At 40.5% G+C, this 22,590-nt stretch overlaps 2 protein-coding genes across 5 annotated transcripts in view; both read right to left on the bottom strand.

Annotated features, from left to right (window-relative positions):
- The window catches only part of LOC143028562 (UDP-glucose 4-epimerase-like), a 30,099-nt gene extending 21,359 nt beyond the window's left edge, over positions 1 to 8,740 (bottom strand). The window contains exons 1-4 of one of the 2 annotated variants that reach the window (XM_076190857.1): positions 8,620 to 8,740; positions 1,595 to 1,744; positions 830 to 945; positions 578 to 691 (exon numbers count right to left, since the gene is read on the bottom strand). In XM_076190857.1, the coding sequence (XP_076046972.1) occupies positions 578 to 691; positions 830 to 945; positions 1,595 to 1,736 (372 nt within the window). In that variant the 5' untranslated portion in view covers positions 1,737 to 1,744; positions 8,620 to 8,740. Of the gene's footprint in view, positions 1 to 577; positions 692 to 829; positions 946 to 1,594; positions 1,745 to 5,798; positions 5,939 to 8,619 lie in introns of those variants that run through there. The other variant, XM_076190856.1, reaches the window with a different exon arrangement.
- An 8,600-nt stretch (positions 8,741 to 17,340) lies between these two features.
- Positions 17,341 to 22,590, bottom strand: part of LOC143028568 (zinc finger CCHC-type and RNA-binding motif-containing protein 1-like) — a 478,714-nt gene continuing 473,464 nt past the window's right edge. For all 3 annotated transcript variants that reach the window (XM_076190871.1, XM_076190869.1, XM_076190870.1), the window contains exons 3-5: positions 22,115 to 22,318; positions 20,960 to 21,161; positions 17,341 to 17,481 (exon numbers count right to left, since the gene is read on the bottom strand). In XM_076190871.1, the coding sequence (XP_076046986.1) occupies positions 17,368 to 17,481; positions 20,960 to 21,161; positions 22,115 to 22,318 (520 nt within the window). In that variant the 3' untranslated portion in view covers positions 17,341 to 17,367. The remainder of the gene's footprint in view (positions 17,482 to 20,959; positions 21,162 to 22,114; positions 22,319 to 22,590) is intronic.

The following is a 22,590-nucleotide window of genomic DNA, read 5'->3' on the forward strand; positions in this document are numbered from 1 at the left end:
TATATATATATATATATATATATATATATATATATATATAATTTGGTTTCTGGATATGCTCATGAAATATTGCACAGTTGAAATATTGAATTTTAGCCCTCGGCAGACAAAAGTATGTCGACTGTCATGCGTGTGATCGTTATCAACTAGTACTTGTAGGCTTGTTTTTTCCTTGCCCCTTTAGTGGTGTCATAATGACTGTTCATTCTCGTGATATACTATGTTTTCTATTACCGTAAATGCTTGGGCAAGTCATTCCAGTAAATGAATAGATATTACGCCCGGCATTCAAATACCACAAAAACACCACGTTGAGAACAATTGAATTAAAAGTGGGAATACCTAAAACTTTTATCTTGCAAAAAAAAAAAAAAAAAAAAAAGACGATATGCGTAATGAGGATTTACCACTAGGAAATGTAGATAAAATGTAAATTAAGGTAATATATATATATAAGAAAAAAGAAAGGCCAGTGATAGATATTATATCATAATTGGTACAAATAATGCTTATCAAAATCTAAAATAGAAAATATATATACATTGATAAAATAACTATTTATTCTTTTGTGTCGTACCTGTAGAAGGTTGAGGGTGCCTGTGATATTGTTGCCATAGTAACGCAACGGTTGATCAACAGATTCGCCCACCGATTTCAAAGCAGCAAAATGAATGACCACATCCACCTTATACTGTATAAAGTAGATAAAATAATAATAATAATAATAATTCATTACTACTAAAATGAATACTTCCATTTTCATATTAGATTTAATAAATATGACTTATTGTTATTGACCAATAACCGTCGCAGACTGTTGATCTCTTACCTGCTTGAAGACGTTGTCGAGGGCTTCACAGTCGAGCATCGACGCTTCGTGATATTTCACTGTTTTTCCGGTCAGCTCCTCGACGCGTTGCAGCGCCACGGGCTTGTCGTCACCGCCTGAAATATCATTAACAATCACTCAAGCATTCGTTACATCTTTGGAAAAATTAAAAGGCTGCCATCGCAATGGTTTTGGTGTGATAACACTGTTTTATTCTGGCTGGTGGCTCGTGATTCTATTCAGCCGGTGCACTTAATATACTTGTTTCGTGATGAGGAAAACAAACCTTCACTGCTATCACTCAGTCAATAGCGTTGATAAGATTAAAACATTTGGATAATCATATGTGGGAGTTTGGGAGGGGGAGGGGTGGGGGTATTCAATCTGTCGTCTGTTAATTTCAGTCCACTGCTGAGACAGCATGAGTGCTGTTCCAAACCCGTAGGCTAAAATTAAGTAAGTACAATATATATATACACGTATGCGTGCATTGAACTTACAGAGAAATGTGTATCTTTTGTATTTATTGTCATCATGAAACATAATATTCGGTGGAAATATGTACGACTTTATTAGTACTATAATGACTTGGAAAAAATTAATCATTACACGAATGCTGACGATCAATTTATTTGAAATTGACACTCATTCCTAAGATACTCAACTTTGATTCAATATAAAACATCCAGATTATTTTTTCTTTTCATCAAAATAGATCGCACCAATTTAACTGATGTTGACATAATTATGAAATCTTAAATTTACCTTTGACAGCGTTGACGCAATTGTCGACGACAACGACGCTGTCTCCCCGCTCGAGCAGCTCGATGGCCGTGTGCGAGCCGACAAACCCCGCCCCGCCGGTCAGGAGCACCACCCTCGCTCCGCTCTGTCCGTCATGTACCATAACGCCACCTGCAAAATAAACCAAAAGCAAATAAAACACGATATATTCGAAAAGAAAAAACTCGCACACAAACCACATCCACAAATGTAAATAAATCCATACATGTACAAAACTTTCCCCACCAGGGTGGTCGCCAAAGTCAAAAGACATATACCCACTCCCACCCACCACCCTTTCCCCCGTCTCATCTTAGCTCCTCGTGGATGACGGGTCATCCCTGTATCTCGCCCACTTTCCTGGATCAGAAGGAATGCAGCAAGACACTGCACATTCACAGCAAGGCAGCTTCACTTAATCGGTTACCTCTCCCCCTCCGTCCCCTCATGCAGAAAAAAGAGAAGACGGGGCGAAATCCCTTCGGGTTGCGTTCAAATATCATTCACACAGAAGCACCTCCTAATCCCTCCCACTCCCTTCCTTGCATCACAGTATCATTTATACACAGGAATTCTCCATTCACCAATATCTCCTGCCTTCTCCCTTCCTTGCTCAACAGGCACCCCTCTTGCACCAACGCCCCTTTTGCCCCATCCATCCATCTCATCCTCGATGGCCACTTAATAGTCACTCCCTTCACCTTTGCCTTCCACACCTCTTTTACTCATCTTCAATCAATCTTTCCGCGTGACCAAACCATCCCGATACTCTCTCATCGACCCTATCTCCTATTTCTTTTTCCACCCCGCTCCCCTCCTCACCTCCTATAAGTAAACAAATATGACAAATAAATAAACGAACTAATAAAATAAAATGAATATGTAAATAATAACAATAAAGAAATAAAGATTTGTAAATAAAAATCAATCAATAAACAAATAAAACGACGACATTTTGATATTTTTGTCTTAGGATGACTCTGTCACAATAGCAAACGTCGCATCGATTCTCACAAGCAGGAAAAAACCCGCAGCCTCAGAGTGGTTGGCAACGATCCTCGAGCCTTCCCAAAGGTGAGGAGTCGCCGGTGCTCAGTTTTCCGTGTGTGGACGAAATGGAATTAATGTTGATGAGAGATCTTAAGCCAAGGCTGGCGGTCGACCCAGGACAGTTAAAAAGAAAGAAGAAAAAGGTGACGAAGGAGAGCCGTCCTTGGCCACAAGTGTCGTTTCAGTGACGTGTTCTGTTGCTGCTTCATCACGTACATACAGGCAACACCTGCCTGACTAATTAACCCACATACTTCAAGGTACATCAACACCCCCACCCCCGTGTACGAAAAATATATATCAATAATAACAATAATGATAATAAAAAAAAACTAATATATAGATAAATAAAAGTAAATAAAGAACAATGAAATAGAACAAAACAAATAGAAATAAAACAAATAAAAAAATAAATAGATGAATAAATACATAAGGAATGGTGCGTCTTCCATCCTAATTATCGTCAGGTGGTTTTAATTAACTCCGTGGCTTAAACCCCTTGGCTAGAGAAAGCGGTTTAATCCCCTTCCCATTAACCCTTTTCATTTGATTATTATCCTTTACTGATTACTGATTTATGACCTATTCATTTATTCATCTGTTCTACTCTGACACAAATCTCCCCCCCCCCAATCATCTCCCGAGGAACAAATCAGGTTATGAACGGGTTGAAGTTAATCCCGATTAGGCCGTTTTGTTCTCAAAAGCGTTTATTAACGCGACTGAATGGAGTCTATTGTCTCAACTGCCGGGCGTGGGGACAGTGGCTGGCACCACCACGGACGGGGGCCCTCTCGGGGGTACTCGTCGGAGAGGAGCATCTCCATAGCCCATCATCAAACTCACAAGGATCCCTGGGTGCAACCCTGAGGGGCTGGCACTCGATCTCCGGACCGGAGGGAAGATTTTCTCTCTCTCTCTCTCTCTCTCTCTCTCTCTCTCTCTATATATATATATATATATATATATATATGCGTGTGTGTGTGTGTGACAACCGGAAGTAGCCGTCGTAGTGGCACCCTTACGGACCAGCGGCACGTAGCATTCTCTTCCGGGTGGAGATTGAATGAAGAGTGGCCATCATTTTCTAAATTCCGCTCTCCGTTTTCTATTATATTTTTTTCTCATTTCCCCCCATCAAGGATAGAAGCGCTGGTCGATGACAGGCGACGGTGAGATGGAACGATCTAATCATCCAGGTGTTCGCTATGATGGATGATGGCCATAGGGCATGGGTTTGGTAGTGCCACGTCGTTGTCACTCCTCCCATATTCGAGGTCCGAGTAACTCTTTGGAGAAAGAGGGAGATTCTCTCAGCTGAATCAAATCGTCAAAACACACACACACGCACACATACACACACTCACACACACACATGTACGTGTTACTGTACAGTAGTAGTCTATAGACAAATTGAACTACATTCTACAATAAAATGCTTCTCAATTCATATTAACTCTTTATCACGTGGTCCTCCCCTCAGCATATAAGCAACCATATAAATACATAACAAAATAGACAAATAGGTAAATATGCTATGAAAAATAGAAATAAACAAGTTGATAAAGAAAATAGAAAAAGAAAAAGAAAGATAGATAGAAAGAAAGATTTAAAAAAAAACCTACGGACAACACACTTCTATTTTCACAAACCCTCCCCCTCGTCTGCTTCTATACTGTTCAAGCAAGCTTCACCGATATACACCGTTTGTATACAATTCCATTCTGTTTCCCCATACATGACATTCACAGAATGTATGACTTAGAAGAAACGGATAATGGAGCAAAGCTTGTTTCTGACGGTCGCCTAACGCAAGCGACACTCTTACGCGTATCCGAACACCGCATTACCAAACAATGGCTGACGCTTGCAGGAGGAGGCCGCCTGCACATGGCCTAACACACTTGGTACTACAACTCGGGCAGCGAAACGAGTACCAGAACATGGTATTTGGGGATACCGGCACTGCATATGGTGTCTTTGCATCCCGAAGTATGGTTTGGTACTATTAAGGTCTGGTATCGACCCTCACGATGAGACAGATCATCTAGTTCTTTCTTCCATTCTCTAGTTGCCGCCAGTCGATTCTACTCATTCATGTGGTAGCAAAGGAGTCGATTTGGGGTGAAAAATTAAAGGCGTGGGGGAGGACTGCCCCACCCATTTTCGCCCCTCTAAGCGGCCCATACACGATCAATTATATTGCGCAATTTCATTGTCAATACTCTGAATTGACAATTAAATTGACCGTGTATGGGCGATATATCGCCCATACACGGTCAATTTAATTGTCAATTCAGAGTATTGACAATGAAATTGCGCAATATAATTGATCGTGTATGGGCCGCTTTACAGTTGTCCCTTTAACTCCTTCTCGCTTAAGTCGTTTCAAAACGCTTATCTTATCACTTTCTTGGCAATACTGCCGGTTCATCTTCCCGGTGTCTCTCTCTCTCTTTACTCTTTGTCACGCAAACACTTTATGCTTCTTTATGCTATACGATCTTGAGCCTTCATTCGACTCAACTACCCATCTTTCTCTTCCAATCACTCACTGTCACTATCAGAACTTCCACCCCCCGATACTCTATCACAACCACCAATGCATACATCATCCGGGAATATCTTCTTCATCAGTTCTCATAACATAACCGTACCACTTCAGGTCTTTATTTTTAATTTTTATTTTTATTATTATTTTTTTATTTATCTATTTTTTTTTATTCAGTGTCTATTCCAGCCTCACTCCCATATGTAACTGTCAGTATTTCTTCGTACATTCCTTTCAGTGCTTCTATTGGTATTTTTTACTTATACATACCATAATCAGGGTATCAATATAATCCCAATGTAATGATGCCTTGTATTTCAACGTATTTATACTCAAACGATTGTTTTACGATAAACATGATTTAATGATAACTTTTGCAAATTATATATATATATATATATATATATATATATATATATATATATATAAGTATATACACACGCACACACAACAAAAACATCGTACATAAATCTATATCGCAAAAAGTTTTGTGTTACTTACAAAAAATAAAAAATAATAATAAATATAGACACAAATAAATATTTCCTTTAGTTGCAAATTCTAAATATAAGTTTGTGCACTTACAAATATTTCTGCGAGGATGAAAAAGTATGAGTGTGGATCGAAAAATGCACCTGTGCTCTGTAACGGCCAAGCCAGGGACTGATCATGAAACACGTACACATACACTTGCTGAGTTCCTGGTTGCCAGAGGGAGGATAGAGCCAGCCCTCTTTCGTGTTATGAAATAATCGTCCATTAAAAGAAAAAACGTACTGTCTTATCATTTTCATAATCATATCTAATGAGATCCTCCCGCTGATTGCGCAGAACAGAGTTGTATGTGGTGAGGTACAGAAATAAAATGTATTAAGTTTTGTGACCACGACGATGACGTCACAGATTTTGTTTGACGACTTGGTCAAGTGAATAAGATAAATTAACACAAACTTTCACAAAATTACACATAACACCGTGCTAAAAAGCAAGCAATGGACTGACATAAGTCCTCCTGTTTTTACCTCATTAAAGATCAAATGTGAAGACAAATAATTATAGGTTATTAACGGTAATTTACATATACACGAATATGCATACGTAAGATCAATTCTATACTAAAACATTGACTTGTAAATGCTTATTTTCTTCCTTATTCGCACATTTAATGTACTCATAACTAATATCGGGGTAGACGACAATGACTTTGACAACTGGATAAACGACATTCTAAAATTAATAAAAATGGGAAAATGGAAGCGTATGATGAAATCGTCGACAACACAGCCACGTCATTTCGTCTGCACGCGCGGCCCACGCAAAACTTCATCATTGTTCAAAAAAAGCATTATGGGATACTTATTAATAATCCACATCATCAGCTAGGCTAGAACCGATGCCAGCATATATATGCTACGTGTAACTAAAAAGAAAAAAGAAAAGAAAAAGAAAAAAATGAACATCCTTCCCCTTTACTAGTACACACCTGTAGGGAAAACGAAACTAGGAAACCACACCTGTGGGTGGGCTCGCTCGTACACATGTGGTGTTCCTGGGATGTAAAAATTGAAAATAATAATAATAATTAATAATAATTAATAATAATAATAGTAATGATGATAATAATAATAATAATAACATAAAAAATTGTAATAATAATACATACCAAAGGTTTTTTACCCCTTACATGGGGGGTAGCCAAAAAGGAAAAGGCACAGAGAACACCACCCAATAATAATAAACGTCGTTCCGTCCGGAAGTTTGAGTGTTGTACAACCCAAGCTTGACTACAGTGGGGTGCTCAGGTCCGAAAAGGGTTAAGAAACTCCTATGGACCGGCGACATAGCATTCTATGCAAGAGCCAGGACCGCTGCCGCCTACTAAGGGGTTGCGGGGTTCACCAGTGAAAGTTCAGGCAAAAAATATCATTATGGCGTGCACAAGACAAGCTCACACGCACATTCCTTGATTTATTACACGTACACACACACGACTCGATGGTGCAGTGGTAACGTTAGCGGCCGCCACTACGGCGGTCCGGGTTCGAATCCCACCCAGGGCTGAAATAATTTCAGTATCGCTGCGCTGCGAATCGTTACTCCAACTCTCGTGGGCGGGGAGTTGGATGTGCGTGCAAGGTCACAGCATTATCCATAGATCAGTCATATATGAGCTATGAGCTCTCTTCCGGGAGGGTAATAGCTGTCGATCACGAATCCAACACGTGATCCAAGACCATGGTGAATCAATCACACACACACACACACATTTATATATATATACTGTATATATATATATATATATATATATATATATATATATATACATATATATATATATTAGTCACATTGATAAGACCAAGATTGGAGTACACTGCAACACTATGGACACCCAGCACAAAAAATAATATAAAGAAATTAGAAAGAATCCAAAGAGCAACGACAAAGATGGCCCCAACACTTTCAAAATTGACATACGAACAAAGATTGGCCAAACTGGAACTACTAACCCTGGAACAAAGACGAGAAAGAGGCAAACTATTGGCCATTTACAGAGAAGATTTATTAAAGTGGCATAAAAGAAAAACAAGAGGAATTGAAAAGAAATTAAAAAAGGATAGTTATAGAAGAGATCTGGATAAAATAGTTTTCCACACATAGTGGTGGACATATGGAACAAATTGGACGAAACATACGTGTGTGCAAAAACAATACAAGAATTTAAGAACAAACTAGATGCTGAGAGATACAAAGACGGGTTACTATGAGCATAGATCCCCTTCCCGTATAATACAACTAGGTAAATACACATACACAGGCACAAATCAACCATGGTCTGCAATAAATAGATCAACTGAGTAACTACACCCATGGTTGAATAAAATCGCCTGGCGACATCTAGAACAAATATTTACAACAAGAAAAGTAAAGCAACAGTTGACCAGCTGTCATAAGGCTGTGTAGCATACGTCTCGTTATAAGATATTTTCAAATTTGTGGTTTGTGTTCACAAAATAATCAAAGATGTATTTCCTTATTTAAGTCCTTTCGTTTCCAAAGGTGATGAATAAAACAGATTGAATATGGACAGAATGTGAGTCAAAATGCTACAGGGCTATCGACTACGTGCCATGTCGATGAAGAAAACAATTCGCTGATGACTATACCCAAACGGCCACATGAAAATAATCTAAGCCAAAATTGTATCTATTCCTTCTACATAATTTTTTTCGCTATCTTAACTTAGTCCTATTTACAGTCTTTGCGAATATGTTGGTATCATACAGAAAATGCAAGACTGTAAGGACACGTGTACATGCTGTCATTTCATAATGCCAATGTTTTCGTGTCTTCCTTTCTCCTTTTCGCTGACTTGGTTTCTTTAGCAGATGCTGTGTCGCAAGCTCACCTTGTAAGCAGCTGGTATCACTTATTCCTCATTGCGGATCGAATATGAACTTCATGTTTATGTTTGACACTTGGGGACTGCACACTTTGTTTACCAGTACCAGCTGACTTTGAGGCCAGAAATCTTTTAATTTTACATGCCAACGGAACTGGCAAAGTTGCCTCATATTTGCGCGTCTTCTCAATAAAGAAAATGGCGAGGTTTCTCGTAATTGATTCTCATATATTACTCAAAAATTTATTTTGTTCGTTTCTTTGTGACATTGGCATATAGTGATTCGAAAAGTAGTAGTTCCAACCCTCTATTTTTGGGAGCTTACGTGCTGGCACCACGCCTAATCGATAGTCGTCTCCATGTAGCAGACCAGTGCCACACCGGTTCATCATAGAAAACGATTTTCTATTGTGCGTTTTCTTTGGGGGGTAACTTTGGAGTATTGGTTGCGTGTCACTGTGCGATATCAAATGTGCAGTCGATACTTAAGGGACTATATGGGGCGCCCCTACGGACCACAGCTTCACATAATTTTATTTACGATAGAGGAAATCTCTAATCATATAGAAATTATGTTACTTTATTGTACTGCAATTGTCCCTCAGTTATGGTGTCACACCCCCTTTTAATACTATTCTGTACCATTTAAATATACATTACATTTTCGCCTTCCTCTGTGGTAGGGGGGAAAGAATACTGCCAACGAGTGTTCCCACTCGGAACGTAAAGGCGGCTAAAACGGGATGAGGTGTGGGACTAGTTATCCTACTATCTGTAGCCCCAAAGGGGACATCCCTGTGAGAAACAAGGGATAAGAGGATCTGGGAATAGTTTTTCGACCAGAACCGTAATGTTTGGGTCTTTTAATGTGCATGGATTTGGTACAGATGCGAGTAAATGGGAAGAGAAAGGCAGAATGTTTGTAAGAAGGAATATTGATATGTTGGCATACATACATATACCAAACGCTTTTTCCCCTTACACGGGGGGTAGCCAAAAAGAAAAAGGCTTAGAAACCACTCCCACCCATTCCATTTACTATATATTCCACTCCCCTCCACCCTCCCTCCCATCTTGGCACCTCTTGGATGACGGGTCATCCCTGCATCTTGTCCACTGCCCTGGGTCAGAAGCAGTGTCGCAAGACACAGCACATCCACAGCAAGGCCGCTTCATAAATTCGGCGACCCCCCATGCAGAAAAGGAGAAAACGGGGAGAAATCCCTTCGGGCTGCGTCAATTTTTTTCTCATACATACTTCCTCACCCCCCATCCCCCACTCACTCCCCCTCATGCATCACAGCATCATCTATACACAACCCCTCTCCATTCACCTCTATCTTCTGTCCTCTCCCGTCCTTCAACAGACATTCCTCTCTTTTGTAATGCCCCTTTCACCCCATCCATCCATCTCATCCTAGGACGCCCCCTCATATTCCTTCCTTCCACACTTCTTTTACTAATCTTTCTTCACTCATTCTTTCCATGTGTCCAAACCATCCTAATACTCTTTCATGAACTCTATCTCTCAACTCCCTTTCCACCCCTGTTCTCCTCCTCACCTCCTCATTTCTTACTCTATCTAGCCTAGTGACCCCTATCATACTTCTCAGACATTTCATCTCAAACACATTCAAACCCCTTCTCTCTCATGTTCCATGTTTCTGCCCCGTACAGTGTTGTTGGCACAATTACTCCTTCATAACACCTCCTCTTAGCATCCATTCCCAGATGTCTATTTCTCATTACACGTTTTAATCAACCAAGGCATTTACTTGCTTCTCTCAATCTACATTCTACCTCCACCCCCACTCCTCCCTTTCCTACCACATTCGCACCCAAGTATCTAAAAGTATCCACTTCCTCCAGTCTTTCACCCTTAATGCTCACTTTCAGCCTGCTGCCACTCTCTCCCCTTGTACATCTCATCACCTTACTTTTACCCACATTTATCTTCAGCTTCCTTCTTTCACACACCTTCTCCAACTCTGTCACTAACTTCCTCAATCCTTCCTCTGATCCTGCTACAAGCGCAGTGTCGTCAGCAAACAACAACTGGCTCACCTCCCACTTTTCTCCATTTTCTTTAATCATCTCCAACCCCTGACCCACTACCCTTGCATTCACCTCTCGCACCACCCCATCCATGTAAAGATTGAACAGCCAGGGCGACATAGCACATCCCTGACGAAGTCCCACCTTTACCTCAAACCATTCACTCTCGCCATTTCTAATCCTAGCACAAACCCTACTACTCTCGTAAAAACTCTTGACTACTCTTAACAGCTTTCCTCCTATCCCATATATCTGTATAACCTCCCACAGTGCCTTCCTGTCGTAAGCCTTTAACAGATCCATAAAAGCTCAAAAAACATCATTACCTTTTCCTATAGCTTTCTCACATATGTCTTACCACAAAAATCTGATCTACACAACCCCTACCTGTCCTAAACCCACACTGTTCCTTAACAATTACTCCCTCTTTTCCTCTCACTCAAGACCCACCCATGAGCCTTCCCAACTACACTCAACAAGCTGATCCCTCTGAAACTACTACACTCACACTTGTCCCCCTTTCCCTTGTAAAGCGGAACTATACAGGGACTCCTCCAGTCCTCCGGCACTCTACCCTCTCTTAAACAAACATCAAATAACCTCACCAGCCAGTCCACCATAACTGTACCTCCTTTCTTCAGACATGTTGGCATTGAGACCAAATTGAAAGCAAGGGATGATTTTGAGTTTGGGAGTGTAATAGGGAAGCTGTAGGGAGCGAGGGATGGAAGAGGAAGGGAAGGGGAGACTCTACTAGTAAGTGAAGAAGTAGGTAAGCGTGTAGTGGAGTGGAAGGGGGTTTCTTCAATGTTAATGTGGATGAAGGTGAAACTGAGAAGGGAGATGCGGGCCTTTGTAAGCGCATATGGACATGGTAATGAGAAGAGTGTAGAGGAAATGGAGTCTTTTTGGACAGATTTAAATGAATGCTTAGATTTTTGGAAGGAACGTCAATCTTGTGGTATTGGGAGATCTCAATGCTAGAGTAGGGGATTAACCAATAGATGTTGTTGGGAAGTGTGAAGTGCCTGGTAAAAATCACAATGGAGAGTTAATGGTGATGTGTTTATAGAGTTGATAGCTAACACAGTGTTAAGAAAGTCAAGCATAAGTACCTGTGGGAGAGGGTGGTGGATGGAAGGGTGGTTAATAAGATTTTAATGGACTATGTAGTGGTATCAAGGAGAAGAGTAGGAAGAGTTTTGGATGCCCATGTTCTTAGAGGAGAGAGTGGGGGAATATCAGATATTTTTTTTGGTGGAAGGTAAGTTGAGAGTGGAGGATAGGTGGAGAAAGAGGAAAAGGGCGGAAGGTAGGGAGGTGCTTAGAGCAAACTGTTTAAATGAGAAGGAAAAGGAACAGGAGTACAAGGAGAAGCTGAGAGAAGTGTGGGAGGCAGAGAAGGATAGAGTAGAGGTAGAAGGGGATGAGGAATGTGGGTGTTTCAAGGAGGAAGTGACAAGGTGTGCAAAGAAGGTATGTGGAACAAGGAGGATGGGAGGGAATAGAAGGAAGGGTAGTGAGTGGTGGGATGATGAAGTAAAGAAGGTAGTAAAAGAGAAACGAGCTTTCAGGTAGTGGTTGCAAAGTAGGATGAGAGAAAAATATGAGAGGTATAAAGAAAAAAGAAGAGAAGCTGAGGAAAAGGTAAAGGAGGCAAAAAGGAGACCAGATGCAAAGTGGGGAGGAGTATGACAAAAAACTTTGAAAGCAATAGAAAGATGTTTTGGAAAGAAATCAAAAGAGGAAGGAGAGGGGAGTCAAGTAAAGAAGAAAAGGTAAAAGGTGCAGATGGACAGGTCTTAATTGAAGAGGAGGCAGTAAGGGAAAGACGGATGGAGTATTTTTGAGAGCTGTTGATTGTGGAGGAAGATAGGAAGGGAGTATTGGTAGCAGTGGGAGGTACTAAGAAAATGATGGTGATGGGGGAGGAAAATGGAGGAGAAATAAGGAAAGATGAGGTGCAAGTAGCTCTGAAAATGATGAACACAGGTAAGGCACCTGGTTTTGATGGGTGTCATGCAGCGTCTGGAGAAAGGAGGTACAGTAATAGTGGAATGGCTAATGAGGTTGTTTAATGTGTGTCTAAGGGAGGGTAGAGTGCCTGAGGACAGTCCCTGTATAATTCCACTTTACAAGGGAAAGGGGGATAATTATTAGTGTAGTAGTTTCAGAGGGATCAATTTGTTGAGTGTAGTTGGGAAGGTTTATGGGAGGGGTTCAATTGAGAGGATTAGGAGAGGTACAGAGGGAGCAATTGGTGAGGAACAGTGTACATTTAGGAAAGGTAGGGGTTGTGTGGATCAGATTTTTGTGGTAAGGCAGATATGTGAGAAAGCTTTAGGAAAAGCTAAGAATATTTTTTTGGGTTTTTATGAATTTGGAAAAGTCTTAAGATAGGGTAGAAAGGAAGGCAATGTGGGGGATATTGCAGATATAAGGGACAGATGGAAAGCCACTGAGGGCAGTCAATAGTTTTTATGAGAGTAGTAGAGCCTGTGTTAGAATTAGAAATGGAGAGAGCGAGTGGTTTGAGGTAAAGGTGAGACTGCATCAGGGATGTGTTTTGTTGCCATGGCAATTCACTGGATGGGGTGGTGCATGAGGTAAAGGTGATGGTAATGGGCAGGGGACTGGAGATGGTTAAATAGGGTGGAGAAAAGTGGGAGGTGAGCCAGTTGTTGTTTGTTGATGATATTGCACTTGTGGCAGGATCAGAGGAATTAAGGGGGTTAGTGACAGGGTATGCGATAGGAGAAAGTTGAAGGTAAACGTGAGTAAAAGTAAAGTAATGAGATGCACAAGGGTAGAGGGTGGCAGTGAGTTGGAATTTTAAAAGGAGAGAGATTGGAGGAAGTGGATAGCTTTAGGTATTTGGGGTCACATGTGGCAGGAAAGAGAGTAGTGGAGGTAGAATGTATATTGAGAGAAGCAAATAAATGCCTTGGGGGATTAAAAAGTGTTATTAGAAATAGGCATCTGGGAATGGATGCAAAGAGGAGAGTGTATGAAGGGGTAATTGTGCTGATGGTATTGTATGGAGCAGAGACTTGGAATTTAAGAGAGGCAGAGAGAAAAAGTTTAAATGTGTCTGAGATGAAATATCTGAGAAGTACAGTAGTGGTTACTAGTTTGGATAGCTTGAGAAACAAGGTAAGGAGGAGAGCAGGAGTGGAAAAGGAGATGGCAGATAGGGTTGATAAAAGATTATTGGGATGGTTTGGACACATGAAAAGAATGAGTGATGAGTAAAAGTTGTGGAAGGCAGAGGTGGAGGGAGTGAACTTGAGGGAACGACCGAGGACGAGACGGATGGATGGGGTGAAGGGGATGTTGGGCAAGAGAAGAATGTCTGTTGAGCAATGACAGGAGAAGGTAGAAGATAGGGATGAGTGGAGAATGACTGTGTATGGATGATACTGTACACAAGGACGGGAGGAATGGGGGATGGGGAATAGGGGGTGCTTATGTGTGAATGATATTTTGACGTAGTCCAAAAGAATTTCTCCCCATCTCTTTTTCTGCATGAGGGGACAGAGAGGGGGGGTGGTCACCGATTAAGTGAAGTGGCCTTGCTGTGGATGTACTGTCTTACTGCACTGTGTTTGACCCAGGGCAATTGGCTGATGCAGGGATGACCTGTCATCCATGAGGAGCTGAGATAGGAGGGGCAGAGGGGATAGTGAGGGAAAATGCTCCTCTTATATAAATAGACAGATAACTTTAAACATGTATCATAATTGACAATATCTAAACATGTATAGATTCTCCTTAAATATGCTATTTTCAATTGTCATAGCTAATTGATACAACATATAGCAAATAGATGAACGAGTCTGGCTTGTATAATCAAATTCATGCATAATTTTGGCATCTATAATATGCATATCATTGTGTAATGTGTAAAAAAATCAAGGTCTGTCACCTATGAAGCAACTCAAATTAATATCGACATTTTAAACTTTCAACACATGACTGACTTGTGAGATTTTTCTCACCCATAATTTTCTTTTTGTACAATGATTGTGAGAAGGATTTATAACATTCCCACCTTTAGTGAAACTTTCAACATGTTTCTATGACGCTGACCATCTACAACAGATCTACAACTTCACATTTAATTTCTTCTGTACTTTGGGCTATTGACAGATAATTCATCTTCATGATCGCTTCCGTATCGTATGGCATTTTTCCTTTCACTATGGCTGCTGCAAGTCGATTTCAGTCGTCTCCATGGCATAAACCCCCCTCCCCCCACTACTTGGTAACTGGGAGCTATGTACTGTTTTTGTGAACTATTTGAAGACTAATTATTTTCTTTATGGTGACCAAAACATGTGCTAACCTCTGTTCTCAGTATGTTTATTTTCTTGTTAATTTTCACAGTTAAGTCCTTGATGTGTGGGCTGAAGGACATTTGTATATCAAAAGTGAGGACCTGGATTTTAGGGCTCTTGTCCTATGTGAGGGGTTATTTGTTTAATTTTACTGTTGGGGGTGAGCAATGCTACTGATGATTTCTTAAGGAAGGTCTCTATTCTGTTTCGTCTCAACCTTTGCTCTAGCTTGTCTAAGTATGTTTGGGTGCTCTTAGCAGCTCTTTTGTAGTTGCTGTGCTGGGTTATTTTCATGAGGTCACATGCATTGGTGAATGGTTTGGTGTTATGCTCTGGATTTAGACTGGAGAGATCACTTGTGAAGAGGTTAAATAATGCAGGTGATCTTCACTATACAAACTCTTGATCCCAGATAGCTGAATGCTTTGTGGCACATCGCAGTCTAAACTAAGAAGTTTTGCTTGCAAACAGTAGCAAGAGATGAAATTGCGAATTGGAAAGAGATGAATAGTAGGGTATCACAGGGCTTGGTATTGGTATCAATATAATTTTTCCTATTTATCAATGATATGATGAGTGATATAATCACAATTATGTAAACTTAGCTGATGATTCAAGATCATGAAAGGAGTGAAATGTGATGAGGGTTGTAAGTTACTAAGGAAAAGTTAGATAATGTTTATGAATGGAGCCAGAAGTACATACATACATATACCAAGGCTTTTTCCCCCTTACAAGGGAGGTAGCCAAAAAGGGAAAGGCATAAAAACACTCCCACCCATTTCATCCCTACATACACTCCACACCCCTCCCACCCTCCCTCTCATCTGAGCACCTCCTGGATGACGGGTCATCCCTGCACCCTGCCCACCGCCCTGGGTCAGAAGCAGTGTCGCAAGACACAGCACATCCACAGCAAGGCCGCTTCATTTAATCGGCGTCCCCCCCTCTCCGTCCCCCCTTGCATATAAGGAGAGGACGGGGAGAAAATCCCTTCGGGCTGCGTCAAAATTTACTCACACATTCTACCCCACCCCCCCCCCCCCTGCCCATCCCTCCTCATGAAATCACTCATGCAATTACTAAGGAAAAGTTAGATAATGTTTATGAATGGAGCCAGAAGTGAAAGATGAAATTCAATATAAAGAAATGTAAAGCATTAGACATAGGTCAAAACAAAGAAAAAAATGAGACCATCAGAGTTATAATAAAAAGGGAGATAAAATAACCACAAAAGCGAAGGAGAAACAGGTATTAGGAATTTTAATCAGAAATGATCTGTCACTGGAAAATCATATAAACAGAATGGTGGGAGAAACATGTAAATTGCTACTGAACATAAGAGTGACACTTCACTACATAGGTAGATGAAGATACAATGAAAAAAAAATTAATGAAAATCTCAGCCACCCCACACTGAAATATGCAGCAGTGGTGTATTCACATTAAAAGAAAAATATAAGAAAAGTAGAGAATACAAGGGGCAGCAACCAGAATGATCCCCAGCCTAGCAAATGTCTGAGGCTATGTCAAATGTCTGAGGCTATAATGGACACAGCACCCCCCTGGTTACGAGAGTAAACTGTTGAGGAATTGTGCAACTATGAAAATTATGAGCCCCTATCATCAGGGTGTTGAAGTAAGGCCTCGTGAGGTTGGTCCAAGTGATGTCTGACAAATTACACTAGACATATGATGCCATAAGTTTGCCTGATATTGTTCCCACCACACTTGGCTACAGCAACCTAACGGTGGTGCCTGCTTGGTAACCCTCATGGTCAGGTGATTTGATCACTGTTAACCCCTTCACTACCATAACCAGCATGGCTGCAGCTGCTTGGCACAGCTCTTTGTTATTTGCTTCTGCAGGGGTGTCACAGAGATGAATGAACTAACCCAGTCACAATGAGAAGAGAATATAAAATGGCACCCAATATAAAAGAATTCAACTACAATGGTCATCATTACATCATTTCAGCTTACCATCTTCAGACAACCAACCTAATTGAGGGACACAGTACACATCAGACCATGAAGACCATCCACCATTGCAAAGGTGTATCAAACTCAAGAACACCTTCATTAACCTCATACAAAGTCATGAACTTAAACATGTTTATAATCTCAATACTTTCAATAAATTGAGTGTGTCTCACATTGTCAGTGATCATCTTACATTTGTTCATTCTAATTCTTCCTGCATCACTGTTGTAAAAGCAATGTACTATATGCTTTTACATTTCAGTCATAAATTTTCCCTAAATGCTAAAGTACTTCCATGATTCCTTTAAATGATCTGAGATGCATCCAGAACTAAGGAAAACTAAACATATGAGGTTCGATAAAATTTTATTATGAAAAATTAATCTTCCTCCTCCTCTTCATCACTGAAGTATGCAGATCGCTTGATGCGTTTCTTCTTGTTACTAGTGGATTCCTCAGCACTCGTGTTCCCATATGTATCGTGCAAACTTTGCTAACGGGCACAAGTGAATGGAATATGTTAATCACACCACATTCATTCAAAATGAAACATGGAACTGATTCCATGACAAAAAACATTGTAAATGAAATATCCACTTTGCTACAAAATAGGAATCAAGAGAAACGGGCAACGAAAATTGATTTAACTGCACAAATACTTTTCTTCACTCCTTCAGCATGAGGTCCTGCCCTAAGCTGAATAAAATCATTTAATGTCACACAGAACAAGTCCATTTAGTGTCACTGCATTGAAGAGGATAATTCAGTTTGCCTTATCCTAAACAGAGTAAAATCATCTAACATCAACTAGGACAAATTCTGCAAAGATTAAACCATTTGCAACAAGAAGGAAAACAAATAGATTATTATATTCAGCGAACAGAGATGGAAGACAGGATATGGAAGATAAGGAAGGGTTTAACATGTAAATGCAAAAAAGTTAAGAGTAATACAGGCTGACCCTCAAATCTACCAAACTAACATTTACAAGAACCTTTATGGGGAAAAACAAAATAAATGAAATAAAAATAATTGCATGGCACTAAATGGCATGATGGATAGATGGTGCGAGGGAGGGCCTGGATGAAAAAGGAATGTCTAGCGAGCAAGAAAGAGAAAGTGCAAAGGATAGCAGTTGTAATAGGATGAGGAAATGACATGGTCCAAAGGGGATTTTCTTCTCTGCTACCTTAATGCGGGGTTGCCATACAATGAAGTACATATATATATATATATACCAAAGGCTTTTTCCCCCTAAAAAGGGAGATAGCCAAAGTCAAAAGGCATAAATTCACTCCCACCCATTTCATCTCCACATATTCCACTCCCATTCACCACACCTATCTCTCTCCTTTTTTGGCTCCTCCTGGACGACAGGTCATCTCTGCCCTGGATCAGAAGCAATGCAGCAAGACACAGCACATCCACAACAAGGCTGCTTTATTAAATCTGTGACCCCCCTCCATCCCCTTGTGCAGAAAAAGAGAAGACAGGGAGTAGTCCTTTTGGGCTGCATCAAAATATAACTCACACATAAACACTCCCTAACCTCCCATCCCCCACCCACTCCCTTTCATTCATCATATTATTATCTATACACAATCATTTTTCATTCACCCCTATCTTCGGTCTTCTCCCTTCCTTCCTCAACAGACATTACCCTCTTGCTCAATGCCTCTTTTACCCTTTCCATCCATCTCATCTTTGGTCACCCCCTCATGTTTACTCCATCCACCTATGCCTTCCACACTTCCTTTTCTAACCTTTCTTGACTCATTCTTTCCATGTGTCCAAATCACCCAAATACTTTTTCATCAACCCTATCTACAAACTATTTTTCCATCCCTGCTCTCCTCATTTCCCACTCCATCCAGCCTAGTAACCCCTACCATAGTTCTCAGGCACTTAATCTCAAACACATTTAAACTCTTCCTCCCTTATGTTCTATGTTTCTGCCCTATACAGTGCTGCTGGCACAATCACTCCTTCATACAATCTCCTCTTAGCATTCATTCTCAAGTGTCTATTTCTCATTACACTTTTTAATCCCTAAAGGCATTTACTTGCTTCTCCCAATCTACATTCTACCTCCGCCTCCACTCCTCCCTTTCTCGTCACATGTGCCCCAAATATCTAAAGCTATCCACTTCCTTCAGCCTCTCTCCCTTAACCCTAGAACCACATTGCTGTTTTTGACGAAAATGAACCACATCGCCGGGAGAATTTTACCCTTTTTTGGAGAGAGAGAGAGAGAGAGAGAGAGAGAGAGAGAGAGAGAGAGAGAGAGAGAGAGAGAGAGAAAAAACTTGATGATATGTAAACTTAATTAGTACTTTATGTTAACTCTGTACATAATTTAATGCAAAGTAAGGTAAAATCACTAAACGTGTCACCCACATGCGCGCAAGAGAAAATCTCTCTGCGATGTGGTTCTAGGGTTAATACTCACTTCCAATTTGCTGCCATTCTTTTCCCTTGTACATCTCATCACCTTAGTTTTACCCACATTTATCTTCAACTTTCCTTTCACACACCTTCCCAAAGTGTCACTAACTTCTTTAATCCCTCCTCTGATCCTGCTACAAGCGCAGTGTCATCTGCAAACAACTGGTGTATCTCCCATTTTTTCCAGCAACTGGGCCCTGCTATGGAAAAGTGGTCTTAGTACTCTGCCTCTTAACTTGAGCAGAATGACAGAGGAACAGGGATGACCCTTCATCTACGAGTTGTTAGACGGGAAGAACAGTGAACAGGGTTTTGGATGGATGTGGGATGGGTGGATGATATAACCTACCCCCATTATAAAAAATATGGGGGGTGGGGTGGGGGGGGTAAGTGTTTGATGATGTGTTTAGAGTCAGACTTATTCTGTGCTGATACTATATTAGTGTTTTATGGTGACCTGAATGCAATCATGCTACTGAGATTCTTCCTTCCCTTGGTAGGGATTTTTTCTGTGGGTTCACCAGAGTCTAGGTGAGAGGGGGATTTGGTGGCTGAATCAAGCAGATGATCAATCAATCCACTGTTCTGTTATAGTGGTAGAGTAGAATGTAAGAGCGGATGCATGTGCTTGTGAGGTTGGGTTGTTTTGTTGGGGTGCATGTATTCATTGTAATTGTGATGGTGAAAATGGGAGGAGAGGCTATGATGGCATTAGATATATTGATAGTTGTGTAGGTATAAGTATGTAGATGGTGCATGGTTTAGATCATGTGCAATGTGTACTTCACTGTGTTTGGCCTTGTACAAACCATGTGGTGCACATCATAAAAAAAGCATATACTTGCCTAGGCAGAGTGACTCAAACCAATGCAGTTAGGGATAATTATGTACTATGGGGCTTACCCATGTGGTATATATATACAGTACCATGGGGGCTTGCTTATGCGGTATATATACAGTACCATGGAGGCTTGCTCATGCGGTATATACACAACTTTGGACCACATATAAAAACAGTTCTGACCCACCAAATAAAGGACAAGAAGTCACTAACCCTCTTTCCCTCTTCCTTTAGCCAAGAACCCCCCACAGCTTGTGTGTGTGTAGTGGTATGTAGAGCTGATGTTGGTGCACCTCAGATGAAACTAGCTCCTAAAAATGGTGTAGAGAAGTGAACCTCCTAAGGTATACTTGCATATGTGGTGTGTGCATGTGGCAAATGTGTGCAAGGTTGTTGATGGTTCTAAAGGCTTTGATCTACATCACCAGCAAGTACCAATAGCAAGGAGATAAATAGTAGAACATTATCTCACCATCATAAAATGTTTTGTGATGAGTATATTTGTCTTTGGGTTGGGATCTGGCTGAGCCTGAGGGAAGGTTAATTAAAGGTGGTATCATCATGCACAGGTACAGTTCCAACACCATCCAACCCAGGTGCCTTTCCAGCTTTCATTTCTTTCAATACTACTTGTACCTCCTCTCTTTGCTACATTAAAATAGAAAAGGAAAATGAAGATACGTACTTCGTATTTTATGGCTGCACTAAGAGATTCGTCAAAGTAATCTTCCTCCTCCTCCTCTTCTTCTTCACACTCTTCTGAGACATGTTCCTTCTTCTGCACATCAATTTTTTTCTTTTTCCTTTTCTTGATTACATCTCTATCACCAAGAAGGTTTTTAGGACACTTAAAACTCAGATGTCCTTCCTCACCACATTCATAACATCTGTAAACAAATAGAAGTTTCATGGGCTTGGAGGTGGCGTATAACAGAGTTGACAGAAAATGTTTGTGTTACAAATATATGGAAATGGGAAAAGTCTGCTGAGAGCAGTCAAAAGTCTTAACACAGTAGGGCATGTATGAGGGCTGGGAATAAAGACCATGAAACTGAGGTGAATGTAGGGCTGCATTAAGGCTGTGATGTCAACATGCTTGTTCAACAGGTGTATGTTGATGACAATAATCATAATTGTTGCTTTCAATTTCATTGACTAGAAACCCACAGTAGGTGGCCATAGTCCCAAGGCCTTCCCACAGATTTCTCATGAATGAAACTCTGGACTGTTGTTAGTGCTGTGTTTGTGTGTGACTTTCTGTATCATCAGCTGAAATAAACAAATAAGTGGTATGTATGTACATATGTCCTTTTCTCCTTTGTAAACGGGATGGCCAAATTAAAGCTTGCCCTGGTTCTTTGCAAGAGAAAAATATATAAAGATGAACTCAGTTCCCAAACTTCATCCTATTTATTTGCCTTTTACAATACACATGGAAACACAGTGGCAGCAGGAACATGAGAGAAGAAGTGGTGTCTTAGAAATAGTACAGGTTGGATTTCAGAACATCTATAATGAGAAATAGTGAAAGTTGCAGTGGCTCAAAATTCCTCTAAGAATGGAGATTTGCCATTGAAAACATGAACTATAAGTGTCAAAACTATAAATGTCAAACCAAATAACAAATGAATGCTGCACATCTCTATTCCATAGGAATGCCACTACAAGCTCCTGATGTATCTACTCTATAGAACTACAAAGCCAATACTCTAATAAATGGTAGATAAAACCAATAACAAGAATGAAATTAAATAAACAGTATGGTGTACAAAAACTGAATTGAAAAATTAAATTCAGCAGTATTAAACATCGAATTTCATAGTATTAGATGATCACAAACCTGGATTTGTCTGGATATTCTCTCCTTCTAATAAACTCTGGAGCTCTCCCATTGTCCTTTGCAATATTGGATCGCAAAGTTCTGCCAAACATTTGGTGATTTTCGGTGCCTCGAACACATGCCGTTGCTTCTTCTCGTGTTTTGAACAGAATGAAGGCAACTCCTTTGCTATTTCTTGTCACGTTGTCACGAAGGATTGTTACTCTGGAAGAAATGTCAAGATATGATAATTCATTGAGTTGAAAGGAAAGTACTTTCATAAGCAATAAACAACTGCCCTGTACTTAGGGAGGTCAATCCAGTGTCCCAGTTCAATGGAATAACTTTGTATCAGACCAGCAGCTGCGCTGTGAGAATCAGTCAAGCACAATTTGTGACAATATCTCCAGCTCTAACATGTGCCACTCTTCCCTGATGTTGATTCCACTCATGGGGTAGTTGGGGTAGTCTCCCCAGAAGACAAACCTCAGTGGAGG

This window comes from Oratosquilla oratoria, chromosome 9, assembly GCF_046742065.1.
Source record: "Oratosquilla oratoria isolate Oo_2021 chromosome 9, ASM4674206v1, whole genome shotgun sequence".
Lineage (NCBI taxonomy): Eukaryota > Metazoa > Arthropoda > Malacostraca > Stomatopoda > Squillidae > Oratosquilla > Oratosquilla oratoria.